Genomic DNA, 19571 nt, shown 5'->3' with positions numbered 1-19571 from the left:
CTTTGAGATGTTGTATTTGCTTCTATTTGATTTTGTTTTTGTTTTTCAGAACCTGTGCACGTGGAAAAATACACATTTGGAGATATTGTCTTTGAAAGAGAACAGGTAGGCAGATTTATTCATTGGGTTTTATAAATGTGAATAATCATTTTAAAAGATAATGTGTAGTTTGATGGCATGTGTGGCTGTAGCTACACATGCTCTGCATACTCCCACCGTCTGGTGTTGGGTCCAGAAGGCTGCAAGTTGTTTTGGTTTGAAAAGTCTTTTGAGTCATGAGGTAAAGTGACTCCTCCTCTTGCTGTCAATGCGCATGGTCCTAGACTCCATCTTCAGATTGTTTTCTTCAGCTGTTGGGTCCGGCCGTGTTTCCCTTGGAGCTCCAGTTCGAGACCGTAATAAGTCCCTTCCGTTCGGTAAGACCTTTCCAGCCCCATCGGTATTTTTTCCGATCGTGTTTTCTTTATCCCATTCCGCTTTGGAATTGAAGAAATCTTTTAACTTTTTCTGTACAGGCCCTCTGGGCTGTGCCTTAGGGCTGCTATTTTCTCCATCCTACACCTCGGAGAATGAAAGACTGATGGAATGGACGCCTTTCCATTTCTGTCCAAAGTACTATTCCGAATTCCCTTAGACTGACCAACATCAGGTCTGTAACCTCTGCTTGTCGCCGGAGCACAGGGATGAAGACTGTGAGGCCTGCCAATCCTTCAGGTTAGAGAAGACTCTGCACGACAGAAGAGCTCGTCGACGAGAAACGCAGAGGCAGGAGATGGAGGAGATGCCCAACATTTTCGGTATCCAGGACACTGTCAGACACAGAGCTAGAGCAGAAGATACAGGAGACCTCGGCTGCAGAGAAGGAGGCATTCTCCATACAAGACTCGGACTCTGAAGCTGAAGTGATGCTGGAAATGCAGGACATTCCTCACGGTCAGCTGCTCCGCCCAAAAAAACCACCATTTCGGAAGAAAAGGCTATCAAGCTACTGTATTCTAGCCATGGCAGGCATCAAAATGTTTTTTTCAGATGCCCGCCTTCGGGCTCGGCTCTGAAACCTAAGCCAAAAGTATCCATTTCCACCCTCAGCTAAACATCATTGGTTCGGCACAGAAAAACCTTGAGTCCAGAAAATCTTCTAAATCGAAATCACTATTGGAGCCAATTCTACATAAAGTGAAGCAACGGCTTCAAGGCAAGCAGTCTCAATTTCACATCCAGCCACAAGCAGGGTGGGTGTTAGTGAAGACTGTAATCTCCACCCCTTTAAAGAGACAACTCACGTTTGAGAAGGCTCTAGAACAAGCTATACCTCCAATCAAACAATAAAGAACGGACATAGACATAGAAGAGGCTCAGCCACCTTCCTCTACATCTCTTCCACCCACCACCACCACATTCTCCATCTCCACAACACTCTCATGGGGACACCTAGGACATTTCACCACAAGGATCACCTCATTCCCTCCATCTTACACAAGATACAGGAGATGGCACGGTACACTTACACACTGACATAGACCCTTGGTGTCAGTATGATGTAGATACCTATACAGACATAGAGGCTTATCCAGTTAGAACGTCACCACCTGATGACACTACTTTCCAAAAGCTAGTGGGGAGGGCAGCAGGTTACCATCAGGTAACCCTTCATATTGATCCTATTTCCTTTTTGAAACATTAACTGCCTCACACAAATCCACTCAATATCTCCCTACGCTTAAGGGAATGTTAAGGCATGCAGACAGCTAGAGCGCGAGTTATTACTCATAGAGTTGAGAAGAAATAAAAAGCCTCACCCTCAAACTCTATATACATCCAGAGTCAGATTCCAGCAGATTCCTTTAGTAGTGACTAATGCTAGGAAGGGAGTTAACTCCCAAGCTGTGCAAGATGTGCCACCTCCTGATAAGGAGAGTAAACTCGTTGATGGCTCAGGCAAGTGTGTTGCTGTTCAAGCATCAAATCACTGGTGCATTGCCAACACGCAGAGAATCCTGGTGAAATACAATAGGGTCCACTGGGATGAAATGGAACAGTTACTCCAATACCTCCTAGAGGAACATCAGAAAAGGGGGCAAGAAATTGTTAATGAAGGACAGCTCATTTGTAATAGCCCTACACACTGTGCCTTAGATTTGGCTGATACCACAGCCAGAGGTATCAATTAGTGTCCTTCTGTGCCATTATGCATGGCTGCGCATTTCTGGCAGCAAACAAGAAATACATTTTTAATAAGGAATACCTCTTTGGCCCTCAAGTAGACCAGGCCTTATAGAAATTCAAAAAGGACAACGAGGTGGCAAAATCCATGGATGCGTTTAATCTTCCCAGCTCTTGGCGTCCTTCTCGTAGGCCACAATATAAGCCAGCCTCTAAACCTCCTTCAGCCAAAATATCCTCAGCATATAATAAGGGTCAGCCACATACATCCTCACAGAGGGGTTTCTATTGAGAGTCCTATAGAGGAAGCAGTTACAGAGGCAGAAGTAAAACAACCCCCTTCAGGCCTCCACCACTGTCTCCTAAGAGTGACTGAACATCAGACACCTGGAGGAGGGCACCCTCAGTTCATTTTCCAAAACTGGCAACACATCACTACGGATCAATAGGTGTTGGATGTTATCCAACATGGTTATAGTCTGTAGCTCAGTTCCACACCTCCAAATATCCCACCACACACTCACAAACTCTCACAGGATCACGTCACTCGACTCAAACAGGAAGTTCAATATCAGGTTGCAAAGGGAGTAATAGAACCAGTTCCTGTTAGGCATCAAGGAAAAGGAGTGTATTCCCATTACTTTCTTATCCCCTAGAAAGATGGCTCACTAAGACCCATCCTGGATCCCAGACCCCTAAACCATTACATCATATCAGAACCCTTTCACATGGTCACACTCCAAGATGTGTTAACCTTGCTACAGCTGGGCCACTTTCTATCGACCCTTGATCTATAAGATGCCTACTTCCATATTCTTTCTATTCACCCAGCTCATCGAAGGTATACCAGATTTGTCACACAAGGGCAGCACTATCAATTTAAAGTGGTCCCATTCAGGGTCACCACAGCACCAAGGGTGTTCACAAAATGTCTAGCAGTGGTAGCACCTCACCTTCACAGATAGAAGGTTCATGAGTACCCTTGCATGGGGAAATGGCTTATCAAAGCCAACTCTCGCAGCCAATGTCTCAGCCATATTCAGACCACAATAGACTTGTTCCACTGGTTAGGGTTCACAATCAACTTTCAGAAATCACATCTCACCCCACTAGAGGTACAGCCTTACCTTGGAGCCACACTCAGTACACAGCTAGGCATAGCTTGCCCAAATGCACAAAGAGTACAGAATTTTCAAGCACAAGGTCTTCACTTTCGCCCCAATATATGGGTCACAGTGAAATAAATCATGAAACTTCTGGGAGTGATGGTCTCTTGCATTGCAATGGTGCCACATTCACATCTTCACATGCACCAGTTTCAGAAATGTCTGTGCACCACTGGTCACAGACACAGGGTCAATTTCAGGGTCTAGTGTTGATAGACATCCTCACCTTTCGCTCTCTCCGATGGTGGATCAAAACCAACCTTTCGAAAGGACGGCCATATATGGACCCTGTTCCACAATCCATTCTGACAACCAACGCTTCCTGGACGGGATGGGGTGCTAATCTAAAAGACCTTACAATACAGGGTCTTTGGGATCACACACATTGACTTTTGCACATCAACTGTCTGGAATTGCTAGCTGTTCATCTAGCACTTAAAGCTTTTGTGATGCATCTTATCAACAAAGTAGTTCTCATTTGCATGGACAACATATCAAACATGTTCTACCTGCAAAAACAGGGGAGGACACACTCATTGCAGCTGTCTTGTCTTGCACAGACAATTTGGTGTTAGGCGATTCGACACATTTACTTTTTGGCGCAACACCTACCGGGCTCACACAACATTTTTGCCGACGTCCTCAGGATGCGGCAACAAGTTCACCACCAACAACTCCACCCCAGATTCCTTCAACCCTACTTCCAAAAGTGGGGATTTTCAGCTGTAGATCAATTTGCAACAAAGGAAAACACAAAATGCCCAAACGTCGCCTCCAGGTTCCCCACACTGTCTCAGGGCAATGATCTATGGATGAACTGGTTGGAACATTTGCCTATGCTTTCCCACTTCTCCCTCTCACTCTGTATGTGGTTTGGAAACTCGGGCAAACTTCTCTCACAGTAATTCTAGTGACACCCACATGGACAAGACAGCCATGGTTCATCACTCTACTAGACTTATCAGTAGAGTCTCACAACAAGCTTTCTTTCAACCCGAACCTTCTCACTCAGAACCAGGGTCAAATCAGGCACCCGAATCCCAAGGAGTTGAATTTTGCAATTTGACTCCTGAAGTCACTGAATGTGGGTATTTAAATCTACCTCGAAAATGTATGAACATTCTTAAAGAAGCACGCAGAACAACCACAAGAGCATGTTATGCAGCAAAGTGGAAACGCTTTGTTCACTATTGCATTTTTAAAAATTGGGACCCTTTTTAAATGTTGGTGCAAAATATTATTTTGTATCTCCTAAATTCGCAAAGAGCAAATTTGGCATATACTTTATAAGGTTACATTTAGCAGCCATTGCTGCTTATCTCCAGAGCAGACAATTGTCTTTTCTTTTTGAAATTCCTGACATAAAGGCTTTTATGGAAGGACTTAAGACGGTGATACCACCAAGATTAACTCCAGTACCTTCTTGAAACCTTAATGTGGTATTCCCTAGACTTACATGACCACCTTTTGAACTAACACACTCATGTCCTTTGCAATTTCTTTCATTGAAGGTGATTTTTCTAGTTGCAATCACTTCCCTAAGACATGTAAGCGAGTGCCAGGCATTAACTTTGCAAGAACTCTTTTTCCAGATACATAAAGACAAAGTGGTTCTTCGTACCAACCCGAAATTTCTACCAAAAATAGTATCTCAATTTCATCTCAACCAGACTATTGAATTATTCTTTTTTTCCCACAACCTAATTCAGTTGTTGAAAGAGCTCTCCACACGTTAGATGTGAAAAGAGTGCTTATGTTCTGCATGGATAGAACTAAAATGTTTAGGAAGACAAAACAACTCTTTGTTGCTTTCTCTCCATCTCAGAAAGGTAACCCTGTTACTAAATCCAGTATAGCAAAATGGATCATTAAATGTATCCAAACTTATTATGTAAAAGCCAAGAGATCATAACCAGTTACCCCTAAAGCCCACTCAACACAGTCAATCAATAAATAAGAAGTGTCCCCATCAGAGGTTTCTGTTCCTTCAACAGCTGCTCTAACAACTGCAGCAGTGTCCAAACTTCTGATGCCCACAACTCCATCGGCGATACACCCATCTACTATTTACATCAACAAAGGCATTCTGATAGCTGAAAAAAGGTTTTCTGTTACCTTAGTGCCAGTATGAAGCTCCTGATGAAGAAGCTGACCCAGTGCCAGGTCTAGAGACACTACCACATGTGATGCAGAGTTCAAGGACCAGACCAGTCAGCCTTACCCATCGTTTTTTAGTCCTGGGACAGACCTTTCAATGTTTCTGAACACTGTTTAAATTTTTTAGTAGGTCCGTTGTTGCTCGAATGTGAATTTACCTTTAAAAAACAAAAGACAAGAGGCGTCTGGCAAAGCAGGAACAATTTGCTTAATTAAACATTATGGCTGGGAGAGCAGTTAAAGAGCCAGGGACTCGGGACTATCCCTCAGTGTACATCAGTTTGGAGTGGTGTTTTATACATTTCTCTGAGTGCCATAAAATAATTGAAACATTCCTTCCTTGGTTAATAAGGCAAACAGTTGTCATGGAGTCATAAATAAGGTCCTGATAACAAAAGCAGGTGGGCCTCAACCTTGCGTGGGCACAATGTGGGCCAGCTGGTAATGTGTCCAGATGTCCAGCCTGTGGGGTGCCGGGTCACTGTGTTCCGATTGGTACTTTATGGTGTTCTTGGTAATGCTGCACCCCTCTGGCTATTCTTGTTTTATTAAGCCAATCTCCTAGCACCATTGTGGTGTCACTGTGCTTATCTGTGGAAGTTGATCTAAGTTTCCTATTTGCTCATTTGTGTGCCGGCTACTTGCCACCCCAACTGTGGCCTGTCAGTCAGTAACCTCAGGCCTAGGTCTCAGAGACTGCCTGACCATGTACCTATTTGCCGGGGTTCATAGAGAGTTTGCGACGGAGGTATCTAATAGTGGTGATTCGACTTTGTTCTTTTATGTGAATGTGTCATTGTGCACATCGCCATCAATTATTCCAGTATTAAAACCATGATCCCCTCTGGAGCACCACCTGGCCCCATGTAACCCCGATAACTTTCTCAAATGGAGGATTACTGGTGTCATACCACTGGGTGCCTTTCACACCTTTCCTCCCGTTTTTCCCAGTTTCAAGGTGAACTGCTAAGGTGCCACCCCAGGTGCCAGGATCGATGCAGAAGATAACACCAACTTTCATCCAGAAACCTTTGGGTTATGCGCCAGACACTAACTGTTCTTTGTTGCTGCAAATTACTTCTCCAGTGCCAGGGATACCGGCACTGCAGACAATACTTGTGGCACTGCTGCCAAAGCTGCCTCCTCCTCAACCTTTGTCTCTGACTCCACCAGTGCTACAGACCACTCGGCTGGAGTCTCTTCTATTGATAAACCAGCTACTTCATTCTTTCAGAAGAAAAGCACAAAGATTAATGGAGGAAGGCAGTTTATTTTTTGAATGCCTGGATCCGGAGAACGATCCCAATGCAGAGGATGATGGTGATTGTAAATTCACACTGGACCCAGACTTTGCAGGCCTCAAAGATGCCATTGGTGTTGATACTTCCACGGAGTGGGAGCTTCAGCCCCAACTAGCCCCTCCCTCCCCATCGGAAGTTACCTCCTATGACTTGGCCATTAGGAGGACAGCAGATATGTGAGACCATCATCTGCTGTTCACAGAGACAAAATTAGATAGTCCTACTGAAGTCTTTCATTTAACCTCTCATATATTGGAACCGTTGCTCTCTTTCAAGTAGGCCCTAACTGGGCCTACATTGGTAATATGGGAAAAGCCAAGACATCTTCTGAAGCTTCCAGAGCCATTGCCTGGTGCTAAAAGCCAGTTTTAGGAGATCTTGCTTTCCTCTCCTTTCACCTGTCTCCAGAGAGCCTGGTAGTGATGGCTTCTTGTTCCCCAAGCTACACCTGCTGCCTTTCCCACAACACCATCCGACAGGGAGTCAAAAAAGCTGAAACAATGTGCTAAGACAATGTTTTTGGCTGGAGGTATAGGTCTAATGTCCCTTAACACCACCTGTCTTCTTTCCAGATATGTACATGCTCTCTGAGACTCAGCACAAGCAATTATTGCCAACATGCTGAATAATCTCCAAACAATTTCAATGAACTACTAGTATATGGTCAGGTCGCAACAAAGCAAGTGATACAGCTGCCTCTGTTGCTAGACCCTGGCTGTGCCATTCTGTTTTTTCCCAGAACGTACAAACCAGTTTGTTGGACCTTCCGTTGATGGCTCCCACCTCTTTTGTGCAAAAGCCAATTCTGCATTATGGAGGTTAAGAGACAACCATGCCACAACCAGGTTGCTTGGTCTCCAAACCCAAACTAGAGGCCACCAACCATTTTGGAAGTTTCAAGGCTTGAGCGGGGGCTTCTCATTTTGGGGCCGTCAACAATACATCCAGCAGTGATAACAGCAACAACAGACCAACCCACCTCTACTAGCAATACAGAGGACAAGGCAAAGGAAGAACACATGCCCTACTCCTTCCTCCCTCCTAGTTTCCCTCACCCATAGCAAGGAAACCACCCTAGAGTCTCCTTGTCTGAACCCACACAGCAAGTTGGAGGACGAGTATGCTTCTTTCCACAGGTTTGGAGCAAAATCACTTTGATTGTGGAAAGGGGGAATGGCGTACCCTTCCAAAAGAACCTCTTCCACCCATCCCTCCTCAGCCACAGGCACTTCTGCCAGACCATCTAAGCATCTTACAGCAAGAAGTTCAAACCTTACTTCTAAAGGGCATAGTGGAGTTAGTTCCAGAGCAAAAGTGGGCCCAAGGATGCTGCTACTGGTAATTCCTAGTCCCTAAATATGACTGTCTCTGTTTCGATCTTGCACCTCAGATTTAGGAAAACGAAAGATTCTAAGTGCTTTTCTAGCTCAGGTTCTGCTAGCGCTGGAAACAGAAGACTGAATGGTGTCCGTCGACCTGCAGAATGCCTACTTCAGCTTCTGTACCCTGCAGTCACACAGGATGTATCAGCGCTTCAAACACTACAAGTTTGCAGTTTTTCTGTTTGTCCCTACCAGCAACAAGCGCAAGTCTCACCTGGTGCCATCTTAGCACATCCTGTTTATAGGGGTAGTGACACCACAGCAAATCAAACCTTCCCTCCTCTTTAGATAGCTCAAGACATTCAAGCGATGGTTCCAGTGTTTTACAATAGAGCAATCATTCCAGTCCTGACAGTCTTACTCCTGCTTGGTCTTCTAGTCATCTGCATCCTGTTGGTTACCTATGCACACTGGTATATGAGTACCCTCCACTGGTGTCTTCACAGGGAGTAGTTCCAGTACATTGGAAATCTCCAAGCTTGTATCAAAATCTTCACAGACAATGCAGTGGACTTCAGTGGTGGTGTAAGAACAGCAATCCGTCTCAAGGAGGGCAGTTCCACACTCCCCTCCAGTTAAAACAGATATCTCAAACACCTCTACTCTAAGGTGGGGAGTGCATATGGAGAAGTTAGATATTACAGGCCTCTGGTCCCCACTTTGCAGTCTGTCTGTCCAGATATTGATTGACCATACAATTGCGATGTGGTATTTCCACAGAAAGGTAAGCATAAGATCGTACTTTTTTTGCAGGAAACCTCTGTGGCTCTGGTCTGGGCTCAGAGCCATCATATCTGCTGGTGGCACATCACCTGACCGAAGTGCTTAACGTATGAGCGGACAGTTTTAATTGGCGTTATCATGCTGACCATGAGTGGGGTCTTCATCTGGAGGACATCAAGTACATATGCCAGCACTAGCGGGCTCTTCAAATCGATCTTTCCACCACAGAAGAGAACATTCATGCCACAAATTCTGTACTCTTCAGTTTCGGATGCAGGGAACATTGCAATGTTCCGATTGAAGTGGAACATTCCACTAAAATGAATGTTTCCTCCCATATCTTTGATGCCTCGTGTTCTGAGAAAAATCAGCCTGGACTGGGCGCAAGTAATCCTAATTGCCCCGGATCGGAAATGCAGACTGTGGTACACAGACCTCATTCACCTCTCCCTGTGCCCTCTAGTCCATTGCCCCCACAAGGTATTACTACTCTCGCAGTCTCAGGGGCAGGTTTTACACCCCACCCTCCAGAACCTCCACCTCCATGCCTGAAAATTGAGCCATACAACCTGAAATCTGTGTCCTCAGACATTCCATCAAGGTGGGCTACTCAAGCAGATGGAACAAATTTGTCAAGTGGTGTGCAGACAACTTAGTAGACCCTCTTTGGGCCTTTCTGACTGACATCCTACGGTTAGATCTCTTGCTAACCCAGCAGGGTTCCACAGTTGGACTGTTAAAGGTTACCAATCAGCCTTGTCTGCTTTCCGTTGTCTGCTTGACCAGACATCCCTTTTCAAGTCACCCATTGTTATGAAGTTCTTAAAGGGGCTTGCAAACAAGTTTCCACTAACTCCTTTAATAATACCTCAATGGAACCTCAGTTTGGTTCTCACAAAAAAGTATGCTTTCCCCATTTGGACTTATACCTAGTTGTCCTTTAAGTTTGCTCGCATTCAAGATAGTCTTTCTGATCACTATAAAATTAGCTAGAAGTGTTAATGAATTGCAAACTTTAAGTGTCAAACCTTTCACCTTTTCTTTCCTGACAAATTGATGTTAAGAACCAGGGCTGCCTTTGCACCGAAGGTGGTTACTGTCTTCCAACTAGGCCAATCCATCACCCTCCCAATTTACTTCTTTTTGCACACCCAACAAAGGAGATTATATTGTCTTAATCCCTTAAAGAGAGGTCAGCTTCCACATGGAGAGAACATGTGAGTTCAGACTTGATGACCAGTTGTTTCTGGGCTATGTGGGGAAGATGAAAGGCAAGAGTGCATTATGAAATAGATAATCATGTACATCAAGATGTGCTATACACCGGAGCAACAGAACCACCAGACGGAATTTGGGCTTATTCCACCAAAGTCAAATCTTCTACTTCTGTCTTGGCAAGAATAGAGCCTGTAGCGGACATCTGTAAAGCATCGACATGGGCTTCCCTCCACATTTTTGCAAATCATTACTGTTTGGACTCAGGAGGAGGAAGAAACGTCACTTAGCACTCTGTTCTTCAGAATATTTTGGTATCCCCAGCCAAGCACTCACCCCCTGTTTGAGCACTGTTTGAGGAATCGTTTCAAAAGGTTAGGAATCTGCCGGCAGAAGCATCGTTCAGAAGTTACTCATCTTGTGCAATGCTTTCTGAAGGATAGATAAGCTGTCTTTCTGTGGATTTCCCTGCTACCCACCCCCGTTACATGGCTAGTTATTCTTCATGTCCTCCTTATATGATCTTCATGTCCTCTTTATATGATCCAATCATATTACAAAACACTGCATCTGTCTTCCTGCTGTTAGTAGCTCAACCATCTGCGTCAACGCGTCTAAAAAATGGATGGAAACTGACGTCAGCACGCAAATATACTCTTTATGGCTCTGTGATGTCACAGGGATGCTGCATGTGGTGCCAAAGTGAATCCAGCACCCCCTACCAGCATGGAAGTAATATTGAGGAGTTTCTGGATCCAGACTCACATATAGGATATTCAGAAGGTGAAAGATCTGCAGGTAGGTGGCATATCCATCAGATAGAGCGCTACAAAAGGTGAGTAACTGTAGAAAGCTGGCCTGTTGTGTGGTGGACACCTATGCTGTTAGCACACTATACCAGGTCCAGGTATTCCCTATTAGTGAGGCGTAGGCAGTATCTAGGAAGCCGGGGCTCTCCAGAGGTAGCTCTGGATGAGCAGCCAAGACTTATCCAGGAGACATGCAAAGCTTATGCAATACCACTATAGTCACACAGCACTCCCACACATGAAAGAACCACACAGGGTTACGAAAATAAAGGTCCTTTATTATAGTAACGCAAATACTAGAATTCTGAATAGGCAATCCCCCAACTGGAGGTAAATGAACACGCTATTATATTCACATTACTAATCAGTAAAGAGCAGGGGACTCAACCCAAGGAGGGGAGTCCGAGATGACCCTCGGCAGCTGTGAGTGTCACAAGAGGAGGCAGCCCCCACAGGCAACCCACTGGCAGCAGGTATAGGAGCTGCAGTGAGGCCCACTCAGTACACCTGAAGAGGAGTCTCAAGTCATTGAAGCAGCAGGCAAGAGATTGTGCTTTAAAGGAAGGAGTGCTGGAGGCCAGGGATACATGGAGCCTGAAGATCCCTTGGAGGAGGAGTAAACAAGCCTTGGTAGCAGCAAGAGTCATGGTGCACAGGGTTTCTGTCCTGCAAGGAGAGGCAAGGTCTTACAGTCTTCCAAGTTGGACAGCTGGTAGAGAGGACCAAGGGGACCACTGTAGACCACCACCTGTGATGCAGGATCCACGCACTTTGGGGGAGAGCAGATCCACGCAGCTGGGCGTCGCTGCAGTTAATGCCTGCAGATGCAGGGGAGTGACTCCTTCACTCCAAGGGAGATTCCTTCTTACTTCTTATGCCGGTTGAAGACTCGTCACCTTCAGAGGATGCACAGCTGGGGAAATGGTGCAGTTGCTGGAAGGAGCCGGAGAAACAACATTGCAGAGCAGAGTCGTCACTGAAGTTGCAGATTGTCTGTTTCTGGAGGGTCCATTTGCACCCCCAGTGACCAGAAGCTGAAGTATATGATGCAGAGGAGTTCTGCTGGAATCGTGCACGTTGAATCCGAGGACCCACCCAAGAGGGAGGCCCTATATAGTCCAGGGAGGGGGATTGGTCACCTAGCAGGGTGACCGCCTATCAGGAGGGGGCTGTGACATCATCTACCTGACCTGGCCACTCAGATGCTCCCAGGGGCCTCTGTCCACCTTGTATTCAAGATGGCAGCATCAGGTGGCCAATTGGAGGAGCTCTGGGCACCACCCCTAGGGTGGTGATGGTCAGGGGAGTGGTCACTCCCCTTTCCTTTGTCCAGTTTCGCATCAGAGGCGGGACCGGAGGTCCCTGGACTGATGTAAACTGGTTTATGCAAGGAGGACCCCAATTGTGCTCTTTAAAGCATACCGGTGGCTTAGGGAGGCTACTCCTCCCAAGCCAGGTAACACCTATATCCAAGGGAAAGGGTGTTAACTCCTCTCCCACAGGAAATCCTTAGTTCTGCCTTCCTCTGTCTGAGCTGGTCAAGCAGCGGGAGGGCAGAAACTTGTCTGAGGGGTGGCAGCAGCGCAGGCTGCCCGGAAAACCCCAGACGACTAGTAGGAGCAATGCTTGGGGTCCTCTAAGGAGCCCCCAAAGTGCATGAAATCATACATCTAATACTGGCAACAGTATTGGGGTATGATTCTGACATATTTGATACCAAACATTTCCAGGTTCAGAGTTACCATTATGTGGCTGGACACCGATAGTGACCTGTGCCCAATACACAGGAAAATGGCTTCCCCGCACTTACAAAGTCCAGTGCAATGGGGCTGTAGTTCATAGGGGCACCTCTGCTCAAGCAATGGTGCCCTCATACACAGGTACCTGCACCCTGCCCTCTGGGCTAGGAGGGCCTACCATAGGGGTGACTTACAGTGACCTGATGTGAAAGGATGCATGCACCTTTTCATGCAGGCTGCAATGACAGGCCTGCTGACACATTTTGTGTGGGCTCTCATGGGTGGCACTATTTATGCTGCAGCCCATTCTAAACCCCTGGTGTCCCAATGCCCTGGGTACCTAAGCACCATATACTACGGACTTATAGAAGGGCACTGGTATTCCAATTGTGCGGTGTGCAAAAAGTCCTAAGCAACCTAATTTAGATGGAGAGAGCACAATCACTGGGGTCCTAGTTAGCAGACTATAGACCATGGATTCACATCCACCATCTGGAAAATGTATATAAGTCTATAAAAGTGGTATCCAAACATACCAGTTCCGGGTTCTTGTTGACCACGAAATGGAGTGCTCTAAAGACTTCTGTGTGACAGGGCCTGGCGTCTGCATGACAACCATTCTGCCAGAGGAGAGGGGACATCATCTTAAGTGTGCAACTTGTTGGAGAAGATAGGGATCTACTGAAGCACCTAGAATGCTGTATGTGTGTTAACAGAGTTAAAAAGGTGAGTTCTTGGCCTGGCAGAAGGTGAAACGGTTTTCCCTGCATGTTGATCACGCTGAAGTAGCTGACTACTGACAGAGCGTGAAGCCGCTACTGACCTGACATGGGCAGCATCTTCCAGACTCCTGCGGCGGTTCCTGACAAGAGCTGCACTGGAAGTTGTTTTCAAAACTTCATTCTTGGGGACCAACCCGAAGCCCAGCTGTTGCAATTGCCATCAAGTCTGCCCACCTGTGAGGAATGACGCCATCAGCATGTGACACCAACTTTCATCACCCTGCCCGGGGATTACAACTGCTGATGGTGAGCATCTTCCTTAATCGACTCCTCCAGAGGTGTGAAGTCTAACAGCCACCTGCAATGGCCAGGGGAAGCAAAACCTGAGGAGCATTCCACATGCACAATTCCGCTCCATTGAAACTGAGAGGCAAGTAATGCCATTTGTCCGTGCTGATTCCTACGACTACAAGGTTCTTGACTGCACCAACAACTCCAACTGCTGTCCAACAGGTAATGCGTGTCTATGCTTGCTTATCTCTGTGACTGCGCATAATACCTGCAAATGTAGGTTTGGCTGCTAGAATGATAACCTTTGCCAGAATTAACTTGTTGGGCCTACAGACTATTGAACTGACCCGCAAGCTAACAATTGGTAATAATTTATAGTGATCTACAGCTGAGCCTACACTGTGCCTATTTCTGTACCTTTGCCAACTTTGCTCTTGAAAAGAGAGCAAGACAAAAGGGGGATGGGAAGGGTGGTACCTTAGAAGATAACAACATTTCTCTAGTCCTCGTAGGAATACTGCAACCCCAGAACTGGACCCACCTTTGGAAGGTGTACAAATTAATTTTGCATTGTGATGTAAGTAGTTTGCTTTACTTAAAAGATACCAAAGACAATCATTGGTCTGGACATTATATCATTTTGTCAGTGAGGCTACACAGAGAATCATGTTGGAAAGGGTGTACTTGGCCCTCTTTTCGGAGCCTTAGTAGGATGGATCCAAGGCCCTAGTGGTACACTACCTCAAACCACCACAGTTTGGGCCCAATATCTTCCATTTATCCCATACTCCCCTCCCCAACTGGGATTTGACACCCTCAATTCTGCTGCTTTATGCAGCTACTCTTACTGGTTACCTGTATTGTGCTTTGGTAGTACTGATGTACAAAAAATTTCAAACTTTGTGGCCAGAGTTAGGAAGTTTTGTTTCCGTACTGCTCAGCAGAATATTCCACATTACTCTCTGTTAGAGATACCCTCTGAACTACATCTGTCTGTATCTAGCTTACCTTCTCCAGTTTTGTGTCCAGTGCACCATGGATGTTCAGATTTCCTCTTTTCTCTTGTCTTGCGTGGTCCCCCACACCACTTATCCACCTCCATATTCAAGTTGTAAACACTGAATCGCCCCCTTTCTGTCTGGCAAGTCAGTAAAAGCTTAATTATGTTCTTTCCCACACAATCCTATTGAGAACGCCCTCACTCGGTCACCTCAGGGGTGTTTTTCAGAGCTGCTTCTGGATCCAAGGAGCATCTAGGAACCTTTCATCGTTCTAGGACTGGGGAGCGACCTTTTTAGCTCCGAGCCCACTCCAGTTTACTCCCAAACGTGTAGGGGTCATTGTTTACCTCTACAGTTTTGTGGCTTTGGTCTCAATTAATCTTCAGGCGAGCACTGGAGAACAATAACTACCACTTGCCAGTTCCTTCTCCATAGGTTTCACATAAGTCAGTAGTCTATTAAGGTTTCTTTGGATAGTTTTTTTTTTTTTTTTATCGTTTGTTGCAGGGAGCTTGTTTGCCTTATGGTCGTCCTACCACACAAACCATTCATGTATCATGTAGGCCTCTGCAGATATCAGGCACCTTCATTACTTTTTGATAGAATATCAGTGTTATAATACCTAACCATTTGTATATATTTTATAAAGTATTTTTAGAGCACAATTTATTGTCTTTCATGGTTCTGGGAGCTATACTTAAGGCAGAGTCTGTACGTTGAGAGGCTTGGAAATTTTGGAGTCCTGTCAGGGTGGGTGCATACTGGTATTATTAAGCATGGACTTCACTTGTAAGCAAGGTGGGATTATTTATTTTTTAGACCTTTCCTGACAATCCTGCAGCCGGGTTCTGTAGCATTCTAAAGCCTGAGGACCTTGACTCTCATGTCCCAACTCAAATGATCATCCAATTGTTTGTTTGGTAATGTGGTGCCTAGTCCCGGGATACTGGTGGTGATACTATTGCAGGTATGCCAGCTGTTTCTCCTGAAATGTGAAGATACTAGGCAATACACCCAGTGTACTGGGAGGTACAGACCTGGTATGGCAAGCCATTTAACACCATTGTAACAAGAGGGAAAAATCAGAAGATGCAAGGCTCAACAGCTAGTGTTCACCCAGATTAAGAGACTTTGAGTAAGTAGGCTTTCCAGAGTATATCTGGAAGGAGGGGTCTACAGTGACCAGGATCTCCATCCCATGTACTGGGAGCAGGACCCAGAATGGCTTGGCTCCCGAACCACTCCATCAGTAGGGAGAGACACTCAGTGGCCAGGTTCCACAGCCATTGTATTGGGATTGAGAAGCCCAGGGTGGCTAGTCTCTACAGACACTAACAGGAGGGATTGACCCAGAGTGGCCAGGCTATAGAGCCTTTATGGTAGGAGAACGTGCCTAGAATAGCTCTACTGTACAATCTGTGCTGGGATGGAGAGGCCCAGAGTGGGAAGGCTCTGGAGTCAGCGAACTAGGATGGAGAGACTTTAATACAGTGGGCTTTACAGCCAGTGCAATGAGGAGGAACACATAGATGGTTGGCTCTAGAGCCAGTGTAATGAGAGGTAAATATACGGAGTGACAGTCTCTTCAGCCAGTGTAACGGAAGAGACACTTGGAAACTCCATTCTTTGCCTTCATTGTAATGAGAGGGAGAAAAACAAATATGGCAGACACCCATACCCAGTGTAATGGGAGGGAGAGACCCAGAGTAGCTTGCCTCTACAGCCAGTGTAATAGGAACTAGAGCCTCAAAGTGGCCAGGCTCCCCATCTGGTGTACTGGTAGGAAAAGACCCTGAGTGGCCAGTGTCTGCACCCAGTGCATTGGGGAAACCTTTAATGACCAACCATTTCAGCCAGTGTAGAGAAGGGAGCACTTGAGAACCAGAATCGGCATCCAGTGTACTGGGAGGCTGTGAACTAACAGTTCCTGAAGATTGTGTTCTGAAGACAGGCCATGGTAGGATAAGATGTGCAGCCATTATTAGGCCAGCGTCTGCAGCCAGTGTAACGATGGGAGACCCTGAAAGGGCAAGCAAAGCAGCCAGTGTATAGAAGATCCTGGAAATCAAGTCCCTACAGGGGAGTGCTGGAGGAAGATTCTGAAAGGCCACACTACAGCCAGTGAATGGGTTAGACCTAGGAATACCAGGCTATGCAGCTAGTCTGTAAAAAGAGTGAAGACCACAAGAGGTCGAGGCTCCGTAGACAATGTGAAAAGGAAATCATGAAAGACAAGACTTTGCAGCCAGTGTACAAATGAGATCCTGAAAGGGTCTCGATGGGCATGAGGTGGAGATGGGAGGCCCTGAGAGGCTGTGCTTCACATCCACTATAATGGAGGGACTTCTGAAAGGCCAATCTATGTAGTCTGTATACAGCGTAGTGATCCAGATTGGACAGGGTCTGCAGCCAGTGTACAGGGCAGGGTCTGTTCATCTTGTGTACCATAGACACCCCTTGTAGACAGCTGGTTGCATGGCAGTTAAGAACCAGTGAAGTATGGCTCGGCAGCTACTGTGCCTATTAGTATTCCTGAAGAAGCCATTCCTTGCAGTCATAGAGGCTGTGCTTCACATCCACTATAATGGAGGGACATCTGAAAGGCCAATCTATGTAGTCTGTATACAGTGTAGGGATCCAGATTGGACAGGGTCTGCAGCCAGTGTACAGGGCAGGGTCTGTTCATCTTGTGTACCATAGACACCCCTTGTAGACAGCCGTTGCATGGCATTTAAGAACCAGTGAGGTATGGCTCTGCAGCTACTGTGCCTATTAGTATTCCTGAAGAAGCCATTCCTTGCAGTCATACATGTCTGTTACCAGAACAGGTAAAGCTCTGCACTCATTGTTCAGAGGGAGACCTTCAGAGGTCCTGTCAATAGCCAGTGTACAGTGGCAGAGGCTGAGGGGCCAAATTCTGTGTTGGTGTGTGGCCGAAATGGCCAATTCACCTTTGCTTTTCAACATCTGTATGATGTCATTGCGAGAATTGATCAATAATTTTCAACTCGCATGCTACAACGATACAGATTACACACAAATATTACTTGAGTTGGAATGTCCCAAAGACATTGAAAACTCACAAATCTTCAGTTGCCTCAGCCGTTGATCAGTGGATGACTTGAAGCCATCTCAAACGGAATGCTTCCAAAACAGAAATACCCACATGTGGTGACTGGAAAAATTATGACCCACTGTGCGCCTGGCCTGACTATCTCGGACCACCTCGTCAAGTATCCAAGTAAGTTAAAATCCTTGGACTTACCACGGACTCCAAGTTAACAATGAATGCTCAAGTGGACAAATTAGCACAACCAAGCTTCATCACCTTGAAGGCTCTGCGACGCATCTTCCCCCACCTCGGATTTCCACACAAGGTACAAGCTACTATCTCTCTTGTACTATCCAGACTGGATTATGCCAATGGCCTCTACCATGGATCATCTCTGTCTATTATGAAAAAACTACAACTTATTCAGAACTCCCCCTGCCAGGCTACTATTACATGTAAAACCACAAGCCCACATCTCCCCTGCCTTGAGAGCACTATACTGGTTACCAGTTGCCAGAATATCCACCTTCAAGCTGCTTTGTGTCACCCATAAAGCTATACATGGAACAGGACCCTTTTTTATCAGAAACAAAATAACAAAATACATTCAACAAAGAAACCTCCGCTCAAGATTGGCACCCTGCCTTAGAACACCACCATACAAGAAAAAGACAATAGGTGGTACATCCTTCTCCATCCAAGTAGCCAAACTATAGAATTCATTACCCCCAAATATGAGATCCACAGAAGAATATCTTGCCTTCAGAAGACTACTCAAGAGTTGACTCTTTTCTTCATAACCACCATATCCAAACAGCAATGGACTGCATATGCATGTTGATAAATATTTATAATCTGATTATTTATATTCTAGATATGTATAGTTCTTTAGAAAATATGTATCGTTATTATGTAATTTTACTGAGTAAATTATACACATATTCTTTCGTTTAATGAGTTTTGGTGCATCGAGATGTCCCCGAAGACCGGTTTCAAGCCGCGTGAGGACTGTCACTGTATGATGTCGGTGGCAGACCCGCATTGGGTGTGTTTGTGGTGCCTTGACCGTGACCACGACCCGAAGTCGTGCTCCGAGTGGCGGGCCATGCACTCGAAGGCCTTGAGGGCAGTGCTCCCTCAAGCTCACGGCAGCCGGCACTCGATTCCGCGTAAGTCACGGCCTCGCTCACGGAGCCACCACCATTCTTCTTCTTCGAAATCTTCGGGTACAGGTAAGAAGAAGTCAAAGCTGTCCCATCACCCTTTGACTTCACCCCGTCGTTTGGCTGACGCGATACGGAAGAAGCGTCAACGCTCAAGGCCTCCATCTGCGGAGCCTGCTTCTGGGCTCGCTCTGCATTTCCCTGACTTTCCGAGAGCTGGGGCGACCGCCGCCCAATTAAGGAAATTCTCAGAGGCCATGCACCTCATTTTGGGCGGGCCGACCCTTATACAGCACCTTCGGGCCCAGGGGGTCTGGCAAAGGGGCCTTCGGCTTGCAGCTTCGGCTCCAGCTCCAGCCACCGAGGCCGGTCGCACCACGGACACCTTCCCCGACACCGATTCGATTGTCGACGCTCCCGACGTCGGTGGTGCCCTCCATCGACGTCGACCCAATCCTTATCACCGACAACTCGGACCGGCGTTGGCCGACGCCGCATCTGACTTCAATGGGGCCTACTCACCCCAGGTCGGATTTGGACCCCTTTTCTTACGGATACGGATACGTATTCGGGGAAGGATTGGACGGGTCCCTGGACCTTTATGAATGCCACGATGACATGGACTGGGGTCAGGAATATGGCAAGGCCAGCAAACTGGACAATTCTCCAGACGCTGGCATGCTGTCT

At 46.3% G+C, this 19571-nt stretch overlaps 1 protein-coding gene across 3 annotated transcripts in view; it reads left to right on the top strand.

Moving 5' to 3' along the window:
* The window catches only part of TRAPPC8 (trafficking protein particle complex subunit 8), a 1010076-nt gene that overhangs the window by 835706 nt on the left and 154799 nt on the right, over positions 1 to 19571 (top strand). For all 3 annotated transcript variants that reach the window (XM_069220084.1, XM_069220082.1, XM_069220083.1), the window contains one exon: positions 50 to 105. In XM_069220084.1, the coding sequence (XP_069076185.1) occupies positions 50 to 105 (56 nt within the window). The remainder of the gene's footprint in view (positions 1 to 49; positions 106 to 19571) is intronic.

Source organism: Pleurodeles waltl, chromosome 2_2, assembly GCF_031143425.1.
Source record: "Pleurodeles waltl isolate 20211129_DDA chromosome 2_2, aPleWal1.hap1.20221129, whole genome shotgun sequence".
NCBI classification, from domain to species: Eukaryota; Metazoa; Chordata; class Amphibia; order Caudata; family Salamandridae; genus Pleurodeles; species Pleurodeles waltl.
Note: the sequence above shows the minus strand (reverse complement) of the source record. Positions and strands in the feature narration are given on the sequence as shown.